This window comes from Alexandromys fortis, unplaced genomic scaffold (assembly GCF_014885135.2).
Source record: "Alexandromys fortis isolate MF-2015 unplaced genomic scaffold, M_Fortis_MF-2015_v1.1 scaffold_90, whole genome shotgun sequence".
Lineage (NCBI taxonomy): Eukaryota > Metazoa > Chordata > Mammalia > Rodentia > Cricetidae > Alexandromys > Alexandromys fortis.
The window spans coordinates 5343865-5357738 of NW_026067985.1; the positions used below are offsets into that span (position 1 = coordinate 5343865).

The 13874-nt window shown below is 51.4% G+C and overlaps 1 protein-coding gene across 3 annotated transcripts in view; it reads right to left on the reverse strand.

Moving 5' to 3' along the window:
* Pxn (paxillin) overlaps nt 1-12406 on the reverse strand; it is a 48692-nt gene extending 36286 nt beyond the window's left edge. For all 3 annotated transcript variants that reach the window (XM_050158886.1, XM_050158885.1, XM_050158887.1), the window contains exon 1: nt 12229-12406. In XM_050158886.1, coding sequence (XP_050014843.1) covers nt 12229-12241 — 13 coding nt within the window. In that variant the 5' untranslated portion in view covers nt 12242-12406. The remainder of the gene's footprint in view (nt 1-12228) is intronic.
* Nucleotides 12407-13874: the final 1468 nt, after the last annotated feature.

The window sequence follows — 13874 nt, forward strand, 5'->3', positions numbered from 1 at the left end:
CACTAGGTGTGGGAGTGGAGGCAGGAAGATCTGAAGTTTAAGGTCATCGTTGGCACACAGTAAATTCAAGGCCCTCCTGGAATACTGAAGAACAGAAGGACGACCCCAATAAAACCCCTTCTGAAACCCAACACACACCACAGGCGCAAGCTAAGCAGCTCTGACTGAAGGAGGCAAAGGCTGGAGACTCCCTGAGATGCCCAGGTCTGGGGCAGGGAGGGGCTGTCAATGTCCAACTGCAAGAACATTCAGGGGAAATGCCCCTGGCAGTCAGGCAGAGGAAACTGTACAGAGCCAGGATAGGACATGCTTAAAAGATGCCACCAGCCATGTCTGCCATAGTCAGAGACAGCAAACCAAGAGCCTTGTGGGCGGATGAACCTTGACACCCCAGCCGCACACTCTGCCTGAGGCTGAGGCAGCGAACAGCTGAACTACCTCCTGGACAATCGCTCTGTTCTAGAGGCACAAACAGGATGTTTGGAAACTAATGACCACAAGTGACCACAGGAAGCCATGACAACCACCTCCAGGTGACACAGGCTTGTTCTTGCCTGGCCCCTTCGGCAGACTGACTTCATGTGCTGATTTCTTTTAAAGGGAAGGGGCAGGAATTCTTGGACAGCTCAGGACACGGCAGCAGAGGCCATTTGAGGTAGTAGGGCAGGGAGAGAGATGTCACCAGCTGTCCAGCAGCTGCCTCAACCCAAACATGTAGCAAGGCTGACGTTCAGGACGGTGAAGAGCCACACACTCACTTCTGGGGGCAGAGAACCTTCCAAGACAGGCAGCGTGTGACCAACAGAGCTTAGGCTGACAGCCAAGGAGCGAATCTAGAGGTCCCAGCACCACGGCAGCCCGAGAGGTCAAACCAGCCCAGCTGCCCCGGAGCTCATCTGCAATGAGGAGGCCTGACCACATGGCCAGCCCAGGGGCCAGGAGCCCACAGGAAACAGTGCGGGCCACTGGACACTCCCATTTCCACCCGAGGAAGAGGAATGATCCTGGAAGCTGACAGGAAAAGCCTGCTCAGGATGCTGCGCCACTCCAAACCTGAACAGAGCCCAGGGCAGCCCCAACAAGATCCAAGACCAACTGCCCCGGTGAGGGGCCAGCTTCCATGAAAGAGCTGTACCCACCCCAGCATTCCTGCTGCCCATCCAGGAGAACAGCACAGCTCTCCCTGTCTCTCTGTTGAAATTTATTTTATTTTATTTGTATAAGTATTTTACCTGTATGTATGTACATGCAATACATGCATTCCTAGTGCCCATGGAGGCCAGAAGAGAACACTGGATGCCCCAGACCTGGAGTTATGGATGGCTGTGAGTCACCATGTGGGTTCTGGTAACAGAGTCCTCTGCATGAGCAACAAGTGCTCTAAACTGCTCAGCCATCTCTCCAGACCCTGTTTTGTTTTGTTTGTTTTGAGATAGGGCCTCATTCCGTATTCTGGGCTGGCCTGGAACTCACGGTGATGTTCTGCCTCAGCTACCCAAATGCTAGGGTAATGGGTATATGCCATTACACCCGGCTTTTCCCTCTCCCTTTCCCTACTGATAAAGAAGCCCGAGTGGCCAGCGTCCTCTGGAGCCTCATGGATGCCACAGTGCATCCCTGACAGCCAGGGCTGACTGGGAATAAGCAGATCTATCTCAGAAGAGCTCAGTGGAGCTCTGGGATGAGAGTGTTGGTAAGTGGTCAGTATAAGCCAAACTAGGAACAACCTCCTGCCCCTACTGTCCCGTCTAGGCTAGCAAAGAGGAGAACTGAAACACCACACGAGACCCAACCTTATGCTACTAGCACTGAAGTAAGACAATTACCTCCAAGGCAGAGGCTCACAGGGCCATGAAGTGGTCAAATCATGTTCTCTTAGGGAACCCCAGAATCACACTCCCCAGTCAGCTAAACAGTCTAGCAGGCATAGATAAACTGATGCCCACTGCCAAGGTCACAGGTGTGTGGTAAAAGTTTAAACACTGAGGGTGACATGGAGAACCAAACCTTAGAGTAGAGTCTACATGACTCCAAGAGTCATTGTTAATCATTGTCATTGACCCAACACTCCAAGAGTGTTTTAAACCAGATATGGTGGAGTATTCCTCTAATACCAGGACTCAGGAGGTGGACTACTCAGGGCTTGCTTGAGGCCAGTCAGAGCTACAAAGCAAGATCCCATCTCCTGAAATTAAAAACAATAAAAAATTAAAAAAATGAGGTTGGGCTGTGGTGCTGCACACCTTTAATCCCAGCGCTTAGGAGGCAGAAGCAGGCAGCTAGAGGTTTAAGATTAACCTGCTCTACAAATCGAGTTCTAGGACAGCCAGAGTGGTTACACAGAAAAACCCTGTCTTGGAAAGAAGAAAAAAAGAAAAGAAACAAATAAACAAAAATGGGGACTGGAGAGATGGCTCCGCAATTAAGAACACTGGATGTTCTTCCAGAGGACAAGGGATTGCTTCCCGACATCCACATGATGGCTCACAACCATCTGTAACTCTGGTTCCAGGGAATCAATCCAATGCCCTCTTCTGGCCTCTGCAGGCATGAAGCACACACATACATTCTCACACATTTAAAAAATTAGAAACAGACAGACGGCAGTGGAGCACAACTATAATCCTATCCAGCACTCAGGAGGCAGAGGTAGGTGAATCTCTGGGAGTTCATGACCAGCCTGGTCTACGGAGTGAGTTCCAGGACAGCCAGGGCTACATAGTGAGACCCTGTCTCTAAGAGAAAAAAAATGTGGCTCACTACATTAATAGGGAGGCAGATAAGGGAAAGAGGCCATTTTCTGCAGCTTGGACAGACATCTGTACTTAGGGCACAGCCCAGGAATTCGCATACAAGTGGAGAGAAACAACTCCACAAAATCATCCTCTGACAGCCACAACTATGCCGCAGCACATGTGCCACACACACCACGCACGGGTGCACAAAGTAAATAAATAAGAAGAACCTTCTAGATTTGGTAACCATGTGTTGGTTATAAAACAGAGGCTACAGAGAACCCCTGAAAGCAGGGGCCAGGCAGGAACATGGACGAATACTAAACTCAATGCAGGAGTAGAGAAGCTCAACTATTAGGGCAGGGACTATGGGGTCACCTAAACTGTTCGAGAGAGACTATGTGTACAATGTGGCCAAATCTGAGTTTTCAAAAGAAATGAAGTAATGTTTTGAGGCATAATCTCTTGGTGTTTTAAGTACTGGCAACAATATTTTGAACATCAGGAAGGCCAAATAACACAGGTTTATAGGTAAAAGCTGGCCTATGGCTTCCCACCTTTGGGTGTGCAGTATAAAAAATCAAAAACAGCCAGTTACAGTAGCACATGCCAATAATCCCAGCAGGGGGACAGAGGTAGGGAAATCACAAATTCAAAATCATCCTTGGCTGTAGAGCAAGTCTGAAGCTAGCCTGAGCTATATGAATGCCTGTCTCACCCCAACCCCCATCCAGGGAGGGGGGCTGTGGGGGAAGTGGTGGTTCAAGAGGTGGTTGTAGTGAGTACCAGAAGACCGAGGTTAAAGTTCCTTCACTGTGGTCAGCAGTGGCACAGGGTGTGCCCCCTTCCCCTAACTCCTGTGAGCTTCTGTTTCACTTCCTCATTTGTAGGTTGGGATAACTGTCTCCTACTCAAAAGTTATGTCCATTATCTAAACACAGGCCAAGAAAAGGGGGTGCATACACAGAGATGAGACAATAGCTGAGGCCTCCTAAAGAGAGAGCAAAAAGGAAATGAGCTGGGTCTTTGCTGGCTTGCAAACCGGAAGAATCTGGACAATAGAATCCACGTCAGGGGTGGAGACAGAAACTTGGGAGTTGCCAGCACAAAAGTTCTAAAAGAGGTCATGAAAGTAAATAAACAGGAGAAAAATAGCCAGCCCAGGGAAATCTTCAGGGAAGAACGAAAGGCGCTCTGACTCAAGGCATCTAGGAGGGAAGCGGGTAGTGTAAGGAAGGACAAGAAAACACACCCACTAGGGTAGGAAGGTGACAGGGTGTGAGCATGTCCCAGGCTGGGTCAAAAACTAAAAATGAAGAACAGAGGGCCAAGATGAATAACAGCAGACTGGGACCATGAGGTCACAGTGGACCAAACTGATGCAACTGGGTAGGGGTCAGGGAGGTACGACTGCAAGATGGCTCAGTGGGTGAGGCACTTGTCACCAAGCCTGACAACCTGAGTTCAATCCCCAGGACCCACATGGTAGAAGAAAAAGGAATGTTCAGGCAAGGTATCCTCCAACTCCACACACATGCACACGATAGAGAGATAGATATATATAGAGATAGACAGACAAATAAGTAAGCATAATTTTTAAAATTAAAGGCATTTTACTGAGAAGGGGCCAGTAAGAGGTTCAGCAGCTAAAAGCATTGGTTGCTCTTTCAAAGGACACAGGTTGAATTCCCAGCACTTACATTGGGTGGTGGGGATATATACTCCAGTTCCAAGGGATCTGACCTCCTCTTCTGGCCTGTGTAGGCACTCAGTTACATACAGACAAGCATGCACACTCATGTACAGTAAATAAAAATAATAATAAACCTGCTTAAAAGGGGGGAGGGGCTGGCTGTGAGGATGAAGTAAACCGACATCATCCTGAAGGCCTGTCTGCTGCGTGCTCAGCATCTCCACATCCCTCACAGCCTGCTTCCAGCAGGGTTTCTGTTGCTAGGCCCAAAGCTCCATGGCTCATTCAAAAGGACACACAGCACTGGGGTAGGCAGCCCAGTGGCAGGGCATGCTTGGCACAGGAGAGACCACAGGCTGGTCCCCAACAGGAGACACACTCACTCACGTGCAGGTGAGATGGGGCAGTCTGAATGAAGCTCCCTGTCTACATGAGGAAAGAGCTCCCCAGTGGCTTCCATCTACCTTGTCCACTCACTCAGAGGCCTCTGATTCAAAACAGCTGGAAACGTTATACCCCGAGCTCCTCAACAAGAAAACGGACCAGAACATGGTTGTTTCTGCCAAGCGAGTTCTGAATAAGCTGCATTCCATTTCATTAAAACAATTACCTGAGCTTCAGCCAAGAATTACATAAAGCTTCCTCCAGGCCCCAGCCCCTCCCCCATAAAACACACATCAGACTACTTTTCAGACCGGCAGCATAAGGAGGCCCTGACATACCACTTCCAGACCTCATCAGGAGGCCTGCAGGATCCCCTCCCAAGCAGCCATGCTAACGGACAAACCTGAAACTTAAAGATTCTCCCCTCTTGGCACCAAGCACCTACTTCCTGAGGGCCTGCTGACAGCTCAAAACATTTCTGCTAGGCACAGGGCCCTCAGCCCTGCCTGAGCCCAGGGCCACCAGTACTGACTAGTGTCGGTCCCCCCCCACCACCACCACCAAAGCCAGAGGCCCAAATGGCCCAGTTTGACTCAGCATGCCACTGTGCAAGTGGAGACCAAGGGAATGGTGATTCCAGAAGAGAGCTGAAAGGACTGGGGAGCCGGAAGGGCCCGATCTGAGCGAGAGCCCATGGCCCCATGCCCACCAGCTAAAGATGTTAGCCACAGAAAGGAGTTTATGAGATGTGAGGCAAACTGCCACCCACCCGCTCCAGCCCCCAACTCCCTGGGCTCAAATGCCTGAAGATAGCCCTTCCTATTCTGAAACCCACTGGCCCAGACAACCCCTTAATTCTAACCACCTCTCGTGTCCTCACCCTGTCTGATTAACCACACCAGCCAAAATAACCCCACTGACTCGACACCTACAGAGTGTGCCGTCTCTTTAATCCTGTCTGTTTTTACCTGCACAGGTCACAGTGCTGTGTTCTACCTCCCCAGCTGACAGTGCACCTCCTCCCATCTGCTTGTCTTCCCGTTACCGGCCGTCCCAGGCCAGCACAGGCAGACACAAGCCAACACCCCGACTCTACAGCTTGGAGCCCACCATGGAAAAGGAGGGCTTGAACTGTTTTTTCAATACCTATTATCCTAAGAGTGTTCAAATGTTCAGAGAAACTGAAAACCACAACAATGGAAACGTGTACCTTCTACTTAACACTCTGCCACCCAGTGAAATGTACGGCACCTGCTTCCTAAGGACGCACATATCCATGTACATACTGTATAAATCCATACACAACTGGTCCTCTGCACCCACAGGTTCCACACCTGAAGATTCAGCAGTGGAAGACAGACAGGAGAAACCCCGCCCGCATCGCTCTGAACTGTAAGCTCAGACCCTTTCAGTCCATGTCATCCCACGAACGATGCAGGAGGGCCACAATAACAAGCACTTACATCATACTGTTTGTTTTGTTAACTCACTCTGTAGACCAGGCTGGCCTCGAACTCTCAGAGATCCGCCTGCCTCTGCCTTTGGAGTGCTGGGCATACTGGATGTTTTAAGTAAGCTAGGGACGCTTTAAATTGGGGGGGGGCGGGGTGTCCATGTATGCACATACATGCTCATATATGTAAGGGTCAGAATTTGAAGTGTAGTGTCTTTTGAACTTTAATTCATGGGGAGGGGTACAGAGACACTTGCCAGAGCCTATGAGTTTGGAAAACGATTTTGAGAGTTTGTTCTCTCCTTGCACCGTGTGAGGCCTGAGATCAAATTCAAGCTGCAGGTCTTGGCAACAAGCACCTTTACCCACGGAGCCATCTCGCCAGCCCCCATCTTTTTATGTTTTGGTTTTTCAAGACAGGGTTTCTATGTGTATAGTCCTGGCTGTCTTGGAATTCGCTCTGTAGATCAGGCTGGCCTCGAACTCACAGGGATCTACCAACTTATTTTTTGAAACAGGGTCTCTTCACTAAATCTGGAGCTCACGCCATGTGAGTTCTGGGGCTCAGCCTGCCTCGGCACCCCATGTGGGCCACCATACTCTTCTTTGTGTCACATGGCGGCTGCGCTCCAGCAAAGCAGACACTGAGCCATTCCCCAGCCTGAGATGGTTTCAGTTTAAAATTGACAGGAAGGGCTTGGGCTGTAGCTCAGCTGGCAGAATGCTAGCCTGACTGTACAAAGTTCTAAGTCTGACCCCTCACTGTGTAGGAGCAGGAATTCAAGGTCGCTGGTTAAGAGTACTGGCTGTCCTGCAGAAGACCCACAAGTCAGCTCACCACAGTCCAAACTCCAGTTCCAGGATGCACCGTGATACACAGACATACACGTGTGCAAAACACTCATACGCATAAAATAAATAAATGCAAAAAGGTTATTTTTAGAAGAAGCATCTAGGAAGTTCTGCATGCAGGGAAACGAGTGTGTGAGACTAATATCTACTGACGGGGAAGTGCTGGACCAGTCAGTTCCTATAGACACCAAGGGATACATCTGACTTTTTGGTTTGGGTTTTGATATTTCTTTTTTTACTACATTTGCAAAGCCAGCTATGGTGGTGCACGCCTTTAATCCCAGCAATTGGGAGGCAGAGGCAGGTGGATCTTTATGAGTTTGAGGCCAGTCTGGTTTACAAAGAGAGCCAGAACTCTTTCACAGAGAAACACTATCTCAAAAAACCAAAAAATGAATGAATGAATAAATGAATGAGTGAATGAATGCTACAGACTTCATGACACTTCACTCCTACTTTCCCACGCCCCAGGAAAGACGCTCTTCTCCCATAAACCACAATACCACATCACAGCAGAAAGCAGCATTTAGGGCCATCTTCAAGGGAAGCCTTGGCCACTGGGGCTGTGGTAGGCCTTCCCAACAGCACATCTGCCTTCTACTGGCTCAGTGTCCAAAGCCTCCCTAGGGAGGCCAGTGCTAAGCCCCAGTGGTTAGGCAATCAGTCAGTTAGAAATATATCAGGGTCCGAATGTATACCGAGGCCTGACAGGAGGATGGAAGCTTGTGCTTGGTGAGGAGATGAACCTTGACCTTTCCTTTTAACGAGCTGGTTAACCAACACTTCTTGGCTTTTTAACCCTCTTCCTCTCCCTGCCCTTCTCTCCTACCCCTACAGGGCGCCCTCCATTCTCTTCCTTTCCTTAACATTTTCATTTTCTTTTTGAGGCTGGGTCTCAGCACGTTTGAGGCTGGAATTCCTATGTAAACCAAGCTGAGATCTGCCTGCCTCTGCCTTCTGAAATCTATGGCTAGAAGTGTGCACCACCACATGAAGTCTACCCTGACATTTTTAACAGCTTCTCCACTAGAGATGGCATTGTTCAAATGGCAGAAAGTACATATACCCCAATGAAGCTAAGGATGCATCCGTGTAGGGCGGCGAAGGGCTGACCAACTCCTGGCAGCTGTGCTATAAGCCTACAGCTGTGTCAAGGGGACAGGTGACTGGACAGGTGGCTGGTGAGAGCAGAACGGAGCCCTCCACTGACCAGCAGGCAGGACCACCAATGCCCTTCAGCCCCTCCAGAGCATAGACAGTTCCCAGGAAAAAGGCAGTGGTGGCACATCTTTAATCCCAGCATCTGGAGGCAGAGGCAGGAGGATCTCTGTGAATTCAAGGGCAGCCTGATCTACAGAGCAAGTTCCAGATGGCCACAGCTACACAGAGAATCACTGTCTAAATAAACAAACAAATAAATAAGTTGTAAAGACCTACAAGAAGCTCCCCAAGAAGCTCCCCCAATGATGAGCACATGGAGAGGTCACTCAGTGCCTCGACAGTATCTCTTGGCCTTTGTTAGGCCAATGGTTGGCCCAGTCTCTCCAACACATGGCCATCGCTGAAGAAGCTGAAAGAGAGAACACTGCCATGCTCCCCAGGGCCACCACTCACAGTGTGATAAGACCATGCCCTGCCCAAAGCCCACGACTTTCCATTCCATCCATGTTGAGCTTACCAAAAAGGCACTTGCCTAACAATCAAATACAACCCAGGGTTCAAATCCAAGCTGAAGCCCTTACTAGCATGCACCTTGCAAAACATCCACCAGGATACCACTGCTCCACGGACAGATGCTGCCTCTGCCACAGCCCAGTGACTGGGTGACCTGGCCCAGGCCTGACACACAGAGGTACCACATACAGGCAAGCGCTAAGGCCAGACTCTCCATGGAAACTGGGTGGCTCTGTAGCCCAGAATGCCCCAGGCAAATCCCTTACTCCCCCCTACCCAGTATCGCCCCCAAACACAAAGCAGCACTGTTTTCCAAAGGGTCAAGACTGCTGAGAAGTTAAAAGGAGACATGAGCAGATTCCAGCAGACTGGACACTGCCAACAGCTGGCTGCGTCCCACATTTGTGGATGAGAAGGCAATGCTATCAAGTCATTTCCTAGGGACCTCCCTGGCTGGTGGAGCAGAAATTTCAAAGGTAACAATCAGTTCCTCGCAGGCCTCTGGGTCCGCCCCATGATTAGTACTAGCTGCCGCGGCTTCATAATTAAGACACTCTGCTCCAGAACTGGATCAGTCTAGGTTCAAACCCAGCTCTGTCACATAACTTCCCCAGCTCAAGTTTCTCCATCTGTGAAGCAGAGATAAAAACACCTTATTCTTAATAGTTGTAGGGAAAAAGAGAGAGAGCAAGCGCTGCACGTAGTGCCCGTCTCCCGTGGAGCACGAGGGACCACCATCAGGCCTCCCCAAATACATTAAGGATGTGAACACGGAGAGAAAAGAGCCAGGGCGGAGAGCAGAATCAGTGCATCTGTGTTGTGAGAACTCTGTCCAGGAAACTCCGGCCAGAACGTGAAGAGAACGAGCTCCAGCCAAACCAGCATCTAAGCTCTAATGAGGAAAGCCACCAACCAGCCACCCGACGGCACAAGGCACAGAGAACACAGAGAAGGGCAGGACACTGTGTCTATGGTTTTTTTTTTCCCCAAAGAGCTATAAATTTGTAACTTATTAAACAGCACATGGTGATTCTCTCATTGACCACTATGGGGAGGAGAGGAGTGCTCCAAATTATTTATTTATTTTTTACCCTTAAGCCAAAAAACAAAGTTACCATAGAAGCTATGTACCCTGTGGCCTTGCCACAGGGAGCCCACCCTAAACTATCCTCCGTGTTCAGTGACCAGGATGGTCACAGTTCAAGTCTCTCTTGGGAAACAAATAAAAACAAGAGGGCTGGCCATCATATCCACCCTAACTTAGGAAAACAGCTGACGGGCAGGGTACTGAGCAGCCATCCAGACAGCTGACCGCCTGGGCTCAGAAGCAAATTCCTCTGCCCTCCTGAACACCCGTTCCCCCCACCCTAAGCTCTGGTCAGCCAGGCGTGACCAGCCCCCTGAGAGCTCAGACTAAGCAAGTCGGGTAGCATGGATCCAGCAACTGGAGAGTCTGCGGAAGGCAGCAGAAGTCACAGGTGGCAGGCTGGCCCCACTGCCACCCCTCCTGCCAGTGCCTGCTTGCTCCCTTCCTGGGAAGCAATGCACACGGGAGCAGCACAGGGACTGGGCTCGGATGTGTTTCTTGGCTGTGCAGCCTTGAGTCAGAGAAACAGCCTCTGTTGGGCTCTGCTTCCTCAATTTGTGTGGGGGAAAAAGGTGGCCTGGGGTGATTGTGCAGGATGGCCGTCGTGAGGATGGGGCAAATCCAGGCATGGGCAAGCACTCCATAAACAGCACATTTCGATTCCGACAATTCCCGTCTGCCAGACACTCTCTTTCCTTTCAAAGACAACCCAGTGTTCTGGCCCTAAATGGAAGACCGTCAGAAGATGGGAATTCCGGACTCTGTAAACTCTACAAAGGCTTTCTCAGTTCTTCAAACAGCACAGGGACTGTGCAGAACCAAGAGAGCCCTCCCCAGCCTGTGAGTCGCTGGGACTCGGCTCAGGCTCCCCAGTTCCCACAGGGAAACATTGAGACTTTCAGGGGCCTCATCAGAAGCACCTCGTCCCAGCCTCCTTTCAGCTTAGGTATTTTTATGTGGAAAAATAAAAACGAAAAATACCTGCCTGGAAGCTATGCCAACCTTGAGTGCGATGGGAATGCGGATGCCAAGCCTGACCCAAAGGCATAACTATGCCTGGCAGCGATCCCACTCTGAGAAACAAACAGGACCCAACACCATCCCCAGCTCCAGGGTGTTTCAGGGGCTCCCTGATCCCACAAAGCAGCTGCAGGGAGGCTGTGAAGTCCAGTGCCTACAAATAATCCATCTTAACTTCGAGTACTGTGCGGCTTGAGAGAGGCCCCTCAGTCTTATCTAGTGAATCTGCTCCCCAGAGCCAGGGACACCGATGGCACCAGTGGTCACACAAGCCGCCCACAGTCCAGAGAGAGAAGACAAGGCTCCTACAGAGAAGGGAACTTACCCACACATGCCTCCTCAACTGAGGGGCCCTAGGAGGAAAGACAGGGCCCGGGGCATTCCTAGAACCCTTGCATCAATCCCCATGGGTTCAGAATCAATTTCCAGGAGAATCTTTCTTCCCTCTGTCCTAACACCAGACCAAGAGTGGACTGAAAAGAACAGCCTCCAGGCTCCAATAACATGAGGACAGTGAAACTCTGTTCTGGGCATCCTGTCCTTACCCGGGAGGCTTCCAGCAGACCTGACATTGGGGGCGGGGGACCTTGCCAGCTAGGACACGTTCAGGGATGGCCATACCCTGCGGGGCCATTCTCCTCCTCATTCCTCTGGCATTTCACCCGGATCTGGGGATGGTGGGTGAGGGGCGGGAGTCATAACCCACCCCCAACTTGCCTTTCTAAGTTTAGACTTGAAGGGGAAGGGCTGGTCTGTGAATGAAAGGGCTGGTCCATACTGGTCCATACTGGTCACTAACACGGGGTGACTAGATTTGAAGCGGTTGTGGTTGGGGGGTCTATGCAGTAGCCTGGGACACTTGTCATTCGAGTGGGGGTGTGGTCCTCCCAAGCGTTTCTGTGGCTTGTGATGTGAAACGGGTGGGCTCTCGAAAGGGGCTCTGTCCCTGACACCGGGGGAGGGGGGTGTCTGCAAAGTGGGAGGTGGCCTGGAGGGAACAGAAGCGAGCCACACAGAGAGGGAACAGTCTCCGAAACCGAGTCCGGGAGGCAGCCGTGCGGAGGTGGGGGTGGGGAAGTGAAGTGAGGGTCCCGCAGCTGAGGAGGACGTCTGCCCGGGGAGCGAGGCGCCGTCCCCCGTGGCGGACCGGGCGGGTCCCTGAACCTAGTGTAGGGTCGGGGTCCTCAGGAGACGCAGCGAAGAGAGGCTCGCGCAGCCCCGGGCCGCAGGCACCGCAGCCCAGCCGGGCGCCAGGGTGGGATCGGAAACCCCAGAGCCCGCTCGCGGCCGCCGGGCCCTGGCCGCTCCGCCTTCCGCCTCCCGCACTCACCGAGGTCGTCCATGGCCGGTCCGTAGACGCCGGTCCCCGGCTCGCTGTCGCCCTCGTTGACCGTCCCGGGGCTGCTCCTCTCCGCCCCGCAACTTTTCCGCCTCCAACCTCGGCCCGGAACGGAACCCGCAGCCGCGCCGCCGCCGCCACTGCCACCGCCGCGCGCACCCGCGGCAGGCTGGCCACGCCCCCGCGCGCACGCTGGCCACGCCCCGCCGCCGACCCCGAGCACGCCCAGTCCCGCGGGGGGCGACCCATGGGCGTGGTGGTGGCGCCCCCTTGCGGCTGAGTGGACTGGAGGCGTCTCCAGGCCGTAACCCCTGAGTTCAGTCCGACTCTCTCAAAGTCATTTTGTCTGATAGACCTTCAGACCGACGTACAAAAGTGTCGGTGTCGCTCGGTCAGAATCGTATTTATCCACCTGTGCATCTGAGTCCCGGTAGGCCACCTCCCAGGAGGATTAAATCGGCAAGACCTGGAGCCTTGGGACATTCCTTGGTTTGCCCTTTGGACGGTGGGGATGAGGGTCACTGCTCTGCTGTGACCCGATGTAGTTTTTCTGAGGCAGGGTCTCTTTGTAGCTCCAGTCGTCCTGGAACTTGTGATTTTTGTACCCGGGCCCCCTGACTGCTGAGATTAGAGTTGTCTGCGACAAATTCTGGCTCCAGATTCAGTACCTTGGAGGTTATGAAACCTTTAATTTTACCGTGTTTCCCCCTTAACCCGTCCTAGAAACCTCCCAAATTCTGCATAGGGCAGAGATACCCAACATTAAGCAAAGCAAAAACCACAAAAAAAGCCATCTCCAGAGCGTGGCACAGTTGCCCAGGGGGCTCTGGTCCCCTACACTTAGAAACGGTGATAAAAACTGAACTGGTATCTGGCATGGTAGTCCAGCCTGTAATCTCAACTAGTCAAGAGACTGAGGCAGGATGACAAATTCAGGGTCGGTCTGGACTCCAGACAGCTTTCCAGACCAACCAGGCAATTTATGGAGACCTGTCTCAAAATTAAAAATTGACAAAAAACCTTTTTGCCAGGAGGTGTGGTGGTGTATGCCTTTAATCCCAGCACTTGGGGTGGATCTCTATGAGTTCAAAAGCAGCCTGGTCTACAAAGCGAGTTCCAGGACAGTTAGGGCTGTTACACAGAGAAACCTGTCTTGAGAAATAAAAATAAAAAATAAATAACTTTTTAAAATAAGCACACACAGAGTGTGGTGACACAAGACTATACTCCCAGGTTTAGCAGGTAGAGGCAGGTTGACCAGAAGTTCAAGGTTGTCCTTAGCACCACCGTCCACAGTTCAAGCCCAGCCTGGACTAAACAAGATCCTGTCTCAAAAAAAAAAAAAAAAAAAAAAAAAAGAATAAATAAAGAAATAAAACAAGCCAGACACAAGAAATAAATCCTGCCAGACTCTAGTCTCAGTCCTTGGGAGGTGGAGATTGGGGAGTAAGGAATTCAAAGTCATTGTGCTGGTTTGAAAGAAAACAGCGCCCCCCAGGCACATAGGGAGCGGCACTATTAGGAGGTGTGGCTTGTTGAAGGAAGTGTGTCACAGAGGAGTGGACTTTGAGGTTTCAGAAGCTCAAGCCAGGCCAGTGTGTCACTGTCACTTCCTGCCTACTGCAAAGGATCCAGAT